This window comes from Kockiozyma suomiensis (assembly GCF_038497685.1).
Source record: "Kockiozyma suomiensis strain NRRL Y-17356 unplaced genomic scaffold V2V93scaffold_1, whole genome shotgun sequence".
NCBI lineage: Eukaryota > Fungi > Ascomycota > Lipomycetes > Lipomycetales > Lipomycetaceae > Kockiozyma > Kockiozyma suomiensis.
In genome coordinates, this window is record NW_027117664.1 from 1,340,407 (window position 1) to 1,354,578 (window position 14,172).

Here is a 14,172-nt window from a genome sequence, read left to right on the forward strand (position 1 = left end):
TCGAACCAGAATAACTCTCATCCATCCGCTCCCACGAGTTGTCGACACCAAACTCTCTGCTGAATTGTGTACGATCATTCATTTACACAGCACATACAAAATGATCAGACCGTCTGTCTCGCGGACATTACTTCAAACAGTTTCTTCTAGGGCAGTAATCACCCGTCCCAGCAATGCGGCCACTTTCCAGCGTGCTGTTCGCGCGTACTCAAGCGGCCACAATGACCACCACGATGAGCACCACGATGAGCACCAAGACGATCATCACCACGATGATAGCACACCTCCAGTTGGTAATTATTTTGTTATTATTAAGTCTCTGGATATTGTGCCACTTGAATACTGATTTATCAATTTAGAACTTTTTGATGTACGAACGTAAATCTTTTAAGTATGTGAATACGTCAACTATCCATGCTAATTTCTCTTCTAGCGCACGACTACCTACATTGTCGGAGGTGTTGTTGTCTTCATCGGCATTGCACCTATCTTGAAGTACTACCTCGACCCCTACCACTCCCCTTTACGAGTTTGAACGATTGGAATTAGAGGAGGCAGTAGGTTTTGTGCATATAATGGCATGGCATCAAATTTTACCAATAGAGAATTCAGGATCATGTATATCATCTAATTGATAAACTAATAAAGGTCTACATCGTTCCTTATTAATAGCCGTATCATCAGTTTATCGCAGGGCCGACTTGACTGTCGGTATGGTGGAACAAAAAAGTTGAGACGCCAAATTCCTGATTAAAGTACCATTGTACAAAATAGTTCCCTCGCAGAAAAACTACAACAAAAAAATAGATATTAAATTCAATTATGTGTGCCTCCGCTTCTCAACAATTAAATTCTCTAACTTCTGCAATGATCCCCGCAGATTAACTCCTGATCGTTCTCCATGTTCCTCCAAGTACTGCTCTAGTTTCATTCTGCATCCCCTCAGCTTTTTAGTAAGCGGAAATGATTTCTCTGATGGCCCAGCATTCTCCTCGGTCACAGCTGCTGAATGTTCTGTACTCTTTGCTACAGAATTTAAAAGTAAATCGAATATCTCTTTCCATATATCCTGCTGCCAGTATCTCTTAAAATTTTGCGCGAGACGATGGCGTTTACGTCGGCCATCTGATGCAGCGTCTGCTGTAGTTTCAATGTATTTGCCAAAAAGCATCATATGAATTATACTGGCTAGACCGTGATAATCAACTTGATAGCTCCAGGGTCTAAGCTCTCTCATTTCTGAACAGTCTTGTTCACAGGTCTTCCAGTCGGCAATAAACTGCACACCTTTAGGATAGGCAGTCATATCAATCGACCGGCCAAAGTCAATCAACGTAATACCCTTAGTAGACCATCCATTTTCTCCTTGAGCAGAATATGGGCCGACGACAGGCTTTGACGGTTGGAAAGGAGAATCAGATAGTGAGAGAGCTGCCATTGACGACATATGCCGACTTGGAACTAATCGCACCATGCAATTATCTGGTTTCAGGTCACCATGTAGAATTCCAACTTCATGCAGCGCTTCAACAGTGCGGAAGAGCTCAATTGTGAAAAACATGGCCAGGCACTCGTCTAAACCAAGAATAGGCCCAGAGGCTGTCTTCACATTCTCAGCCTTGACTTGATTGACAATATCAAGTATCGTACCCTGATCACTATAGTCAAGCACTAGGCAGTTGGCATCACCAAACGTGTGCAGCTCTCGTGCGCGGATCATAGAAGCAAGTCCTCGAGCACGCATATCGCGTGTCAGTCCTTGCGCGCTCACACTCCATCGATGTTCGATCTCTCGCATGATATAAAACTCCCAGGCGCTTGGAGGTTGCTCTATTTTAATGGCCACGTAGGATTTTTCGTTTTCAAGTACATTGTTCTCATTGATTGCTTCAAACAGGTAAACCGGGGCAAAGGCACCCTCTCCTAATTCCTTGAGAAGCCTATATGTTGATCCTCGGAGCTTGATATCCGCATCCTCAACAGCGCGCTTATTCTTCACCGCTCTTCTCAGATAATCCAGTTTGCCCAACTTCCGGCCATCGTAATCAAAAAAGCCTCTCAATGATCTCAGAGAGTCGTTTATACTTTCTAATATAGCAGTGCGAATTCCCTCATTCATTGGATTCACGAGCATCTCACACACAGCAGGCTTGCGTTGCCAGAAATTCTGAACAGTTTCATCATGGCGGACATTATGCGCAATTGGAGAAAATTGAATCATAGAATCCTCATCCTCCGTACCTGCAGCCGCATGTCGTGCAAGCTCTTCTCTTCGGGGAGCAGGATGTTCAACAAATGGTGAACTCTCGATATTCTCCTCAAAGTCTTCGAGGAATTTGTTGTGTCTGGCCTTTGCTGATCGGGTGACGGTTGCAATAGATTCTGTAGTTTCGACAATTGGCGTCATCATTCCAAACCCGTAGGCCTTTGAAGAAAGAGCTGGACGATCATGACGTGGAGTAGCTGGAACACCGAGCGGGATTTGACTGGTTGTGGTGCCAGTATCAGACTCGGGGTCTTCAGAACCGCGATATATTTCTAGCATGACCGGCTCAGGATGCGATCTTTGAAAAGCCATATCGCCGTTTTCAGGCCTTTGATGGATACTGTTCTCATCATCGTTGGCATCGCGTGATGTCGGATGCTGATCATTATATTCCTCCTCATGATCTTCATTTTCCTCATCGTTTTCATCGTTTTCATCCTCATCTTCGTCGTCATCGTCGTCATCATTATCTTCTTCTTCTTCTTCTTCATCCTCGCTATCGTCTTCATCTTCGCTGCTATCGGCAACACCATCGTGTTCAATAGTGTCAGCGTCACAACTAAGAGGCTGATTGAACATGCTGTAGATTTCATCAGTTGCTTGGCGAGTATGTACGGTCATAGTAGGAGAAGCCGGTCTTCTGCGACTAACATCAGGCGAGCCTTAAATCCCATTGTTAACATTGACAAACACTAAAAATAAGAAAAATTTAATGCAGAATATTTACCTTTTAATGGCATGGTATGTATCGTAGCATTGTCTTGTCTAGCAAGAGAGGTTTGTCCTTCGAGAGGATGGAGCAGTTGGCTCGCCATAGGCGTCCGACTGTTCATCGGCGTTCTTTCTACTGATGCAGCTCTTGATCGTGAGCTCAAAGGCGTAGCAGATAGCGCCCTACTGTCAGATACGACTGCAGACGGTGATGGCGTAATTACTGTCTTTCCGTGTCTTCGCAGCAATCCTCTTGCTGTTGCTCTCAACTCTTCAAATGAAAACTCTTCCTCCATTCCGCTTGCGTAAATTGCTTTTAGATTCACAGCAAACTTTTCTTCCCGTTTGCCTTTAACTGGAGCAGAGCTAGGCACCTTGAAGACTGGCTGAGCAGGTTGCTGAAATACAGAAGGAGCGCTATCGGATGAATCTTTGAAAATTGACAATTTCTCACGGGTAGTCGATGAAGGAGCTTTATTCAATCTCATTATTTCACCTTCCATTTGTCTGGACTCCATAACATTTTCTTTTCGTCTCTCCGCGATGCTACCAATTGACTCCCATCCACCAGCTCTTTCTGGATCGATTCCGGAGGTTCCCTCAGGATCTGCAAAAATTGTCATTTTCTCTCGTGGTCGGGTTGCCTGCGCTGAGCCGGAATCAGAAGATTGCTGAGGATTTTGCTCATGCTCAAGTATGGTTAGCTCCTTAGTCGCAAGAGCAGGTCTCAAGAGGGTCAACGCTGGGGAACGAGGTCCGTTAAGATCTGCGGGATGCGCCTCTAGACGCTCAAGAAACTCAGTGTAACGTCTCCGTAATCTTTCAACAGGTCTCGCACCACGCTCAATTCCCATTCGAAATATCTCGTCTGCCTGAATCTTTCGGTTGATGGATTCCAAGAAGTGTGCATATTCTTCATAAAGCATCGCAAGCTGTACTCCGATTTCACGCTGGAACAGAAATGAAAAGATCTCGCGGGGCGAGTCGTTGTATTTTGCATATTCAAACCATACTCTCAAATATCGCGGATCATTAGCGCAGTACGAGGCATTCTGGAACTGAGACGTGCACCGCTCTAAAAGCGATATTAGTCCACTCTCGACACTGGCGCCCTGCGGATAAGTCTCGTGTGTCCACTTAATATATTCAATCCAAGGATCCAGAGGATCATCAAGCTCATCTGAACTTTTTAATTGTGCCTCAAAGCGATCGCGTGCAGGCGAGGACGTACCGCGCGGGAGGTCGACTGACGCGAAACTGAATGCCTTTGCGAGAGCAACTGCAGATCTACCTTCAGGCAGCGGTTGGATATTTTCTTTTTGATGCTCAAACATATCAAAAGATACTGTCTCCGGCTCCATTTTTTGAAGCGGTGTACGTCTGTGATCGCCGGATGCTGCAATTTTGTGACGGTGAACGCGATGAGGAGGAACGCAGTAAACCCTTTCTTTTCCTTTCCCAATGTCAACAAACATTAGTCCCGTTGCCGTAGTAACTTCGACTGAACTTTATCTGGTGCGGCTTTTGACCTTCTGAATTTTTGAATTTTTTCGAGACAAATTGATTTTCACAACTCCTACATATTGTATTCCCAGCAACACAGCTTAAGAAATGGACAGTCGGGTCGTTGGAATTCTCGGAGGTGGCCAGCTTGGCCGTATGCTTGTGGAGGCTGCAAATAGACTTGACGTCGAGACCCTGATTCTCGACGCAGAGAACGCACCAGCGAAGCAGATCCGCTCATCTGAGAAGCATGTCACTGGATCATTTGCTGATGAAAAGTCAGTACGCGAGTTGGCGGAGAAGGTTGACATTTTAACTATTGAGATTGAGCACGTTGATACGACGGTGTTGTTTGAACTTGAGAAAGAGAAGGGTGATAAGCTTGAAATCCATCCGTCGCCAGCGACAATCCGATTAATTCAAGACAAATATCTGCAGAAGGAGTTTTTAATTGAAAAAGGAATTACCACTGCTGATTGCATAAAGGTAGAGTCTACGGAGCAGGCTCTGGCTGAAGTTGGAGAGAAATATGGGTACCCGTACATGCTGAAGTCGCGAACACAGGCATACGATGGCCGTGGTAATTTCGTCGTTTCGTCGGCAGAGCATATTCCTGAAGCACTCAAGGCTCTTCACTCGCGGCCCCTATACGCCGAGAAGTGGTGCCCATTTACAAAAGAGCTGGCCGTGATGGTTCTTCGCGAAAAGGATGGCATAGTCTCGTCGTATCCTACCGTTGAGACCATTCAGCAGAATAATATCTGCCACCTTGTATATGCTCCCGCACGCGTGCCCGACTCTGTGCAGCTCAAGGCACGAAATCTTGCTGAGAGAGCAATTGCTTCGTTTAGTGGTGCTGGTGTATATGGAGTAGAGATGTTTTTGCTGCCCAGTGGCGAAATTTTGCTTAATGAGATCGCGCCGCGTCCTCACAACTCTGGACACTACACGATCGATGCTTGCGCGACATCGCAGTTTGAAGCACATATGCGAGCAATACTTGGCTTACCTATTCCAAAGAAGAATGGGTTATCTATGTCTACGGCATACACTAATGCTATCATGTTGAATGTGCTTGGAGGTGTCAAGCCCAATTCTGAGCTCGAGTTGTGCCGTCGTGCACTAACTACCAAGGGTGCTACGGTGCATTTGTACGGAAAGGGCACCCGGCCAGGCCGCAAGATGGGACATATTAATATTGTTGCCGGAAGTATGGACGAGTGTGAGACACGACTGGCGCAGATTCAGGGCGAGGATTCGGAGACCGAAACCGAGAGAGTTGTGAAGCCTTCGCCATTGGTTGGAATTATTATGGGATCAGACTCTGACCTCCCAGTGATGGCCACCGGAGCGCGGATATTGCAGCAATTTGACGTTCCTTTCGAAGTGACAATCACCTCTGCGCATCGGACGCCATTCCGGATGACAAAATACGCTACCGAGGCTGCTTCACGTGGTGTAAAGACAATTATCGCTGGCGCTGGAGGTGCTGCACATTTGCCAGGAATGGTGGCAGCTATGACAACTTTACCAGTAATTGGCGTTCCTGTAAAGGGTAGTACCCTGGATGGAGTTGACTCTTTGTATTCGATTGTTCAAATGCCGGTATTTAGCTCCATTGAAGCATTTTATATAAAAAAGAATGAACCACTAACAAAATATATTTCATAGAGAGGTATCCCTGTCGCGACAGTAGCTATCAACAACGCCACTAACGCAGCGCTATTGGCTATCCGAAATCTGGCTGCTTTTATTCCGGAATACCAGTTGAAGCTTGAGGAATACTATGCTGGAATTGAGAAGGAGGTGCTTGACAAGGCTGACAGACTGGAAAATATAGGATTTGAGTCATACCTTGCCAAGTAATGAGAGTTAGGCATGTATAATAGTTTTGTTTCAAAGAATAAAATAATCGTATTATTATGAACGGAACAATGTCATTAAATCAATATTAAAAGAGACATACTCCATCGCAAAAAAAGCATACAAGGATTAATGCAAGATACAACAGAATACAAATCGTAAAGAGTAACAACCCAGAACTCAGAAATTACAACAAAAAGAAAAGAAAAAAAGGTGTTGAATCACGAACGCATCCGCTAGGTCTAACGCTGCTGCCAGACCTGGGAGACAGAGTCGTCAGGAGTAATGGAGTCACCAATATCGGTACGAGCATCTACATACTCATACATCGGAGTAGCCACAGGCTCTGCGACTATGGTAGCAGGAGGAGCTGCTGCAGCGGCTTCAGTATGGATGGCTTCCGCGACCGCGGTAGGTGGATTCGCAGCATCGGAGACGACGCTAATTGGCGATTCGGCATCAGCGGTAGCCAGGGGTGTGCCCGCAACAGGTATGGCTGATCCTGCGGGCTCCGAAGGAGCGACGACAGATTCAGTGCCCACTGCGGCTACCGCTGCCGCTGCCGCTGTTGGTGCGATGGAGCTGGTGGTCGATGTCATCGTACCGCGAGGAGAGAGCGATGAGAAGTTGGAATTTAAGGTGGCGCGAGGGGAGATCGGGGTCGAGCCTGAGGTAGCCACATCGTGGATAACCTGCCACCATTTCTGAAGATCATCGTACGTCGACGTCTTGAATTCAAAGGTATGTTTGCGGGTGAGGGTTCCTAGCGCATCGCGCCCAGTAAGCTTGAATTTGTTCTTGCCGGTCTCCTGCGCGTAAGGGGCACCGACGTTGGTGTCGGGAAGATAAAGAGACCATTCAGGCTCAGTGGACTGGATGTAGTCCTTGGAGGCAAACTGGTGCATGTACTTGGAGGGCGTGATGACATAATATGCCGTGTTGTAGGATTTGGAAAGGGTCATTGTTCCTTTACGCTGAAGGACACCCTCAATGAGAGGAATAGTGGACTCGTGGTCCATGTTTGCATAACGGATACGATCAATCGAGCGCTTGGGGACGGACTCGTCAGCGAGGACATCCTTGTTGGCTACGGTAAACTGCCTCCATTCGAGATCGTCAGGAATCGAGAGGAAGGACTGTGTGACGGCGCCATAGGCCTCGCGCTGGAAATCCCAGAAGGTGGTTTGCACCTGGTCCATAAGAGTGAAAATCTGACGAATTCCACTGACTACGTGAGCTTCGAAGGTCTTGAAGTCATTCTGGATAGTGAGAAGCGAATCGGTCTGAGCGTTCTCCTTCGAGATCTGGCTATCGAGGTGCATGAGAATCGAACGATGAATGACGTAGGGGTCCTTTAGCGGCTCAGGTTTTCCGGAGAAAACGCCAAAGGAAGATGATTGCTGTCCAAGCAGCTCGATCTGCTTCTGCGTGAGGCCACGAGCTCGCTCGACCTCCTTGACACCTTTGAGACCGTTGCCCTTGAGGCCCTTGATGTGCTCCTTGATGTCGTGCGAAACGCGCTCAACGTGCGGAATTACGGAGCTTTTAATGTTGTGCTCTGCCTCGTTCGCGGCATGTATCAGCGCCTCCGACTTCTCGCGGAGAGTAAAGAAGCCGCCAGAGATGCCTTCGCGCGACGGTGACGTCGTGGACTCGAGGACCGAGCCGTCCGCAGCGGTCAATGCGACGTCGGTCTTTTCGACGGCATCAAAGTGAGGGGCCTCGAGAACAGCTTTGGCAACCTTTTCGTAGTCGCGTGCCTGGTTGTGGTACATAAGCCGGTGAGCTTCGACGTAATCTTCGAGCATGGAGGACACATGGCGCCAGGACTCAAGGCGGCGGAGGAGGATAGTTGTAGGGTCAGTCACCTCGAGTGGGATCGCGTCCTCGATGTAAGCGGGCAGTGTTGACATGGCGGTTGTGGAGTATGAGAATATACGCAATTAGAAGAAAAAGACAAGAAATCAGGTCCAGCCAAAAGAATTTGCGGTAAAGGAAGGGTTTTAGAGGATTATGGGCGCTGTCGGCATGCATCTACGTCCGCGGCGCCGCGGGCAGATCCTCGATCGCCGGATTCGGGAATTTACTCTCGGAATTCTACCCAATGTAGTATCTTTTTGTTAAGCACTGGACGCGCTCGCTTCGCCACAGCGCTCACTCTGAGACTCAGGTCTCCGCTTCAGCTTCATTATCTTGTGCCTCTTCGTCACTCACCGTCTTGGCTGTCGGAACGCAATTATCAGGCTCTAGTTGCTCTACATCAATATTCACAAAGTACATCAAACTTTTACTTGGTATAAGTACGCTTCTAGTGTCTACGCGTACCCAAGCCTAAACTGTTCCTCCATGAATGTACTTTGTGGGATCTATATCGTCAGATCAACTGACTTTTGATAATACCGAAATAGAGCAAACACTGCTTGGCCTTGATGATAAAAGAGCCTGTAACCAAATGTTGGTAGAAATTCTATCTGCTGAAACTGCTGTCGCTAGTGGATAAAACACGTCACATAATAGTATTTATGACTATAATAGCAAACATATCGGCGTACCGAAATCTACAGAAACGAGGTGCACGGCGGCGTCGCAAGGACGCAAGGCCCGGGGCCTGACACTAAATAGCGTCTGAATTAGTCAAGAGCCACTCTGGAAACAACATCAATTTCGGCATATTGAACTATCGTCTCCAGATTTCTCTGTTGACTCAGGCTATCATAAATGCATGTATTGTAGTGTTATATAAAAGAAGCAACAGTTCCACGCTTGCGGCGCAGAACCGTGACCTTGTAAGCATATTTAATTATTGACTACTTGCCGTTTTAGGCAATTATGCTTAGCAAGTAACAACATAGTAGTTGCATGGTATTACTGTATAATAAAACTGAACTGCATAATAAAACTACTATACACGATGAAGATCTATATCCAGAAGTATCATAATTCTACCATCCAAACGTCTCATCAAAAAATTCGACCCGTCCCTTCGCTCTCCCCACATTCCTCACAACACTCTCTCGCACTGCATCATTCATTTCCGGCGGACCGCTTACCATCACCGCAACGCTGCCCTCAGTGGCGCTCACAATCTCGTTCACCAAGTTTTCGACCGGTGGCCGAGCACTTACTACACGAACAGACTCAGATAAACCTTTGACTGTCTGTGACTGTCCAGTTGCAACCTTTAGCTCCTCAGTCATTTCTTCCGCGTCGTCTTCATCTGTGGCACCTCCTTTCAGCTTAGTCGTAAAAGAGGTCTCACCAGCATCCCCAGTCTGGTATATCAGGACATCCACACGCCCTGTCTGCACAAGAGCTTCAAGTTCGCGCGGTAGCCACATCAATGCATCTTCATCATGTACATACCATCGCAGCACCACACGCTTGTGCTCTCCGCGATTTGTTTGAGACAGCTCGACTGCCCATGGAAATACTGCCGTGATTCCGACTCCACCCGCAATAAGCAAAATAGAATCATACTCCACAATTGTTGTTTCATGGTGTCCATATGGACCTTCGACAATAAACTTTGCGATAGAAGGAATTGTTGGCAAAGACATGGCGTGACCCTCTGCTCGAAGAAAGATCTTTTGCGTCATGCCCTTCTTCCGACGTGACAATATGATAATCTTGTGCTCTTCGTTTGCGACATTTGATCGAAAAACTGAAAAAGGATGCGACTGCCAGAACCCGCAGAGAACCATGCTGTACAAAAAACAATGTGCTCCCGGATACACTTTCAGAAGCTTGCTGCACGGCACCTCAATTCGGCATACATCTTTGCCACGTATCTCTACCGTTGCCGTTCTTACCCATCCCATTGCAACCATCCGGCCAAGTCGTACAATCCTGTCAAACACCCAGAACCCAATCGAAACTTTTAACCATTCTGTATAACCAAACCCACCGTAAAAGAAATTGACATGATACCAACTCGCAAAAATGAAAAGAACCGTAAACAAAATATGCAAGGCAAGAAAAATCTGGTAAGCAGTCCGTCTCAAAACGTGCCATCCTTGTATCAACATAAAACAAGCTAGACAAAGGGCTACCACCCCACAAATCCAGTAGGGTTTGATGTAGTAGGTACGTAACGCATCGAAGCGTATAGCGTATATTGTCCAGCACACACTGTGAATGGCAGCGTTCAGAAACATTGTCCGGGCTACCCATCGGTGGTAAACGTTAAAGGTGCTGAATGACCAGCCTGTGAGCCATATCAAAAAATTGTTTCTCGAAGCAAAAAGAAATACAAGTGGAAGCTGGCCAAACGACATGATACCTGTCCGATGTGATAAGAAGTCAATCTGCAGAGTTTTTCGGTCCATATAATAAGGATTTGGAACAACGATATTGTATCCAAAGCACAGAAACAAAAAGTTCATAAGACAGTGAATCCCAATGACGAGAAATTGAACACGGGTGGGAAGAAAGCCCAGATATCGAACAGCAGTATTATGACGGCGACCAAAAGCAGCCGGAAGCAGAAGATACTTGCGAAGGTTTGCAAATCTGCGCTTTAGATAGGCAGAGGGATAAATCAATTTCCAGACGTGCACTATTGCTCCGAAAAGGAAAATCAAGGACCAGTAACCTAATATAGCCTCGCTATATTGTCATGCGGCAGGTTAGTACATTTCTCATCTCTCTGACACAATGCTCTGACTTACCTGAAAAAAGTTCCCTTGTCAATCTCGCTATAAGATGCTCTGTTATACTTCAATGCGGGGTAGTATAGCGCACTGCTTGGTGTAACGGGCGAGTTCGTAGTGCCATTTACGGTATCAAGCTCCACGTACCATCCAGTTTCAGTCGCATTGTCGTAAATACTCTCGAGTTGCTGCTGGATCTCATTCTCTGAAATAAGAACATGCGTATATTCAGCACAAGATGTCGACCATCCCTTGTAAAAAAACGGAGTAAGCTTCGTGGGTGCAAACACATGCATGCACTCCATAAACGCCGCCAGCCATATTGAGCTGCTACAGCGGTCGGTTCCAGTTATATTGAAGAGTCCCATTGTCGGTTCAAGCATTTCCGTGGCTGACATGCAAGCGTAGAGCTCATTGTGAGTTTCAAACGCACTGGCTGTGGTAGCCAGCACAAGAAGCCAACCGGCGACCAAAAAAGTCGAGGTGCACCGCATTTAAGTATCAACGAAGACTTCTTGCTGCACCATCTGCTATTTGCTGCGAGGGCACGCTCTCAATGGTTCTGTTAAAAGCGAACAAATAAGCAGATGGATATAAGAAGCAGTAAGTCGATTCCAGGAACGCTTTTGCGGTGGTTAGAGACGAAATGAAAAATCGTACAAAGATGGCTTTCAATACTCTTGACGTACAGTTTAGTTCCGGAGCCTCAAAAAAAGTTTTATTTGCTTAGCAAATGATTATGTAATAAATTGTATTTTACGGTAGCTATCAAGTTATCGTACAATCAAAACTCCTATTTCATCTCAGCATCATCCCAGTCTATCCGGTGCCGGCGGCTGATCGAATGGTGCTCGCTGTTGCTCCTACTTGCGCCTTCTTCCCCAGGCCGCCGCCGGCCACTTGACTGTCGTCGTCTGTCTGCTCTGTCCCCAGCCTTCTCGGAGCCTTCTCTAGAATCGTGTCGCCGTGACGACCGATGACTGTCATGGCGTCTGTGCCTATGTCGTCGCTCGCTGTCGTAGTCCTCTTCACGTGTGCTTCGACCACTGCGATGCCGTCCTTTTTCCTCCTCGTCATGAACGCTGCGCTCACGGTGCCTGTGTCTATCAACTTTACCTTCCTCTTTGATTTGCTTGTCATCTCTAGCACGTCTATCCGCATCTGGTTTTTCCTCTCTTTCGTTAGTCGGCGCGTCGAATGACATGGCATTCGCAAGCTCCTCGTCGTCGCGCTTAGCTTTGTAAAACGTATGATCAACGCGAATCGTGCGACCCAGCACAGTAGCGCCATCGAGATTATCAACGGCAAGCACAGTAGATCTCTGATCCTCGTATTTCAAAAAGGCAAAGCCCTTGGATTTTCCCGTGTCTTTGTCGCGCATCAGGTCGACGAATACCGGATTGCCATACTGAGAGAAAATTGCGAGCACATCTCCTTCTGTGAGGTTGAAGGGAAGTGATCCGACGACTAGGTATAAACTAATTAGTAAAGTATATAATGAAGAAACAAATCTTCAAACTGAATCGTTGAATTTGACTTACAAATAAATGCACTGTCTTTATAATCATTGTGCCATGATCCTGCTTCACTCACTCCAGCAGCCAATTCTTGCTCATTGAGCTTTGCGATTCGTCGTTCCCGAGGATCGTCTCTATTTCGTCTTTCTGGTAGACTTTTCATATTTCTCGCTCTACAAATATAGACAGCTGATGCCTTTTCGTTGAAAGTTCATAATATCCAGACTGAGAGAAGACTGCCCAAAAGTGAGTATGCCATAAACTCAAATTATATTTCTCAGTCCCAATCATTAAGGCAAGGAGTGTCGGCCAATATCGAATTAAAATTCAACTTCAGTACTAAATCAAGCACTACCACAGCTCATTGCTGCAGTTCAACTCTCACGACCATGTCGAACATATTATCTACACGCCTGAAGATATTAAATGTTCGATTCTTAAGCCCATTATCGCAGCCAACGCGCATGCTACTTACTCCTTGCCGAAGACAATTATCAATATCTTCAGCATTATATACTCAGCAAAGTACGGGTAAAAACTCGCAATCTGATGTCGATAGCCGCCATATCAATCCCGCATTTATTAAAAGGCTTGCAGACAGAGGACTTACAATTGAAGACCTGATTGCTCGTCAAGAAGCTCAAAATAGGCTCAAAAACCGCACAAGTTTGTTTTACGCACTCTCAGTTATCATTGCAACTTTAGCACTCTCCTACGCCTCAGTACCCTTTTATCGGTTGCTCTGTCAGAAGACCGGATGGGCTGGTACTCCGATCACTGATTCGTCAAAGTTTACCCCCGAAAAACTTATACCGGTGCAGACTGACCGCAAGATCACCGTCTACTTCGAGTCTGACGTTTCCAAGTCTCTGCCGTGGACATTTGAACCTCAGCAGAGTTCAGTTACTGTGGTGCCTGGCGAGACTGCGTTGGCTTTTTTTAAAGCTACCAACAAGTCTGAGGAAGATATCATCGGGGTAGCAACTTACAAGTATATATCAAATTGATTTTTGAGCCTGCTAAATTCATGACTGACGAGAGTATAATGATATAGCGTCTCTCCGCAACAGGTTGCTCCCTATTTTAGTAAAATCCAGTGTTTTTGCTTCGAGCGTGAGTTCTACATGCAGATCGTGTATAGTGGTTGGATCAACAGGAAGCTAAAGTTTGAATAGAACAACAATTGCGAGCTGGCGAACAAGTCGATATGCCGATTTTCTTCTTCATTGACCCTGATTATGACGCGGATCCTCTTATGAAGGTGCGGATTCTTTCAAACATTTTCAATTACTGGTTTTCTAGCTGTTTTATTTATATCAATTATTTCTAGAATATCGAGCATGTTACGTTAAGTTACACTTTCTTCCGTAAGTCTCACAGCTTTTATCTTTCAACATAAGCAGAAACGCTAATGAAGCAAAATGCAATAGGTGCAAAACCCAACGCATTCGGGCAGCTTGCGCCGATAGAGGCTATTGGGACGCAGACTGCAGATATACCCATCACCATTAATACTTCTTCTACCACATCGGCTTAAATGTTGTATTTCAGGTTTTAATTCTCTTTGTATATAGTTTCGAACGTCTTTGTTTGAAGTATTAATCTCTATCAAATTTCACTATCTTGGTTTATTATCGTACAAGCGGATACTCTTTTTTTTAAC

The 14,172-nt window shown here is 46.1% G+C and overlaps 6 protein-coding genes across 6 annotated transcripts; 2 read left to right on the forward strand and 4 right to left on the reverse strand.

The window, feature by feature from the left end:
- Positions 1-625: 625 nt before the first annotated feature.
- V2V93DRAFT_363247 (Mad3/BUB1 homology region 1-domain-containing protein) lies at positions 626-4,395 on the reverse strand. Its single transcript, XM_066908555.1, has 2 exons — positions 2,994-4,395; positions 626-2,928 (listed from the first exon to the last, which is right to left on the reverse strand). The coding sequence occupies exons 1-2, from the start codon at positions 4,336-4,338 to the stop codon at positions 821-823; spliced, it is 3,453 nt and encodes a 1,150-aa protein (XP_066768832.1). The 5' UTR covers positions 4,339-4,395; the 3' UTR covers positions 626-820.
- Positions 4,396-4,525: 130 nt separating this feature from the next.
- V2V93DRAFT_363249 (uncharacterized protein) lies at positions 4,526-6,407 on the forward strand. Its single transcript, XM_066908556.1, has 2 exons — positions 4,526-6,085; positions 6,152-6,407. The coding sequence occupies exons 1-2, from the start codon at positions 4,589-4,591 to the stop codon at positions 6,344-6,346; spliced, it is 1,692 nt and encodes a 563-aa protein (XP_066768833.1). The 5' UTR covers positions 4,526-4,588; the 3' UTR covers positions 6,347-6,407.
- On the reverse strand, positions 6,370-8,362 carry V2V93DRAFT_363250 (uncharacterized protein). Its single transcript, XM_066908557.1, has one exon. It carries the CDS (start codon positions 8,254-8,256, stop codon positions 6,586-6,588), a length of 1,671 nt encoding a protein of 556 aa, XP_066768834.1. The 5' UTR covers positions 8,257-8,362; the 3' UTR covers positions 6,370-6,585.
- An 812-nt stretch (positions 8,363-9,174) lies between these two features.
- V2V93DRAFT_363251 (ferric reductase like transmembrane component-domain-containing protein) lies at positions 9,175-11,663 on the reverse strand. The gene is made up of 2 exons (XM_066908558.1): positions 11,011-11,663; positions 9,175-10,948 (listed from the first exon to the last, which is right to left on the reverse strand). The coding sequence occupies exons 1-2, from the start codon at positions 11,484-11,486 to the stop codon at positions 9,286-9,288; spliced, it is 2,139 nt and encodes a 712-aa protein (XP_066768835.1). The 5' UTR covers positions 11,487-11,663; the 3' UTR covers positions 9,175-9,285.
- A 503-nt stretch (positions 11,664-12,166) lies between these two features.
- Positions 12,167-12,630, reverse strand: V2V93DRAFT_316414 (uncharacterized protein; the record flags this gene model as incomplete). Its single annotated transcript, XM_066907241.1, has 2 exons — positions 12,167-12,459; positions 12,534-12,630. Coding segments are annotated over 2 exons (390 nt in total), but the record flags the coding sequence as incomplete, so codon positions are not given.
- Positions 12,631-12,663: 33 nt separating this feature from the next.
- Positions 12,664-14,155, forward strand: V2V93DRAFT_363254 (cytochrome c oxidase). The gene is made up of 5 exons (XM_066908559.1): positions 12,664-13,500; positions 13,564-13,622; positions 13,685-13,770; positions 13,840-13,876; positions 13,940-14,155. The coding sequence occupies exons 1-5, from the start codon at positions 12,899-12,901 to the stop codon at positions 14,044-14,046; spliced, it is 891 nt and encodes a 296-aa protein (XP_066768837.1). The 5' UTR covers positions 12,664-12,898; the 3' UTR covers positions 14,047-14,155.
- The last annotated feature ends 17 nt before the right edge of the window (positions 14,156-14,172 follow it).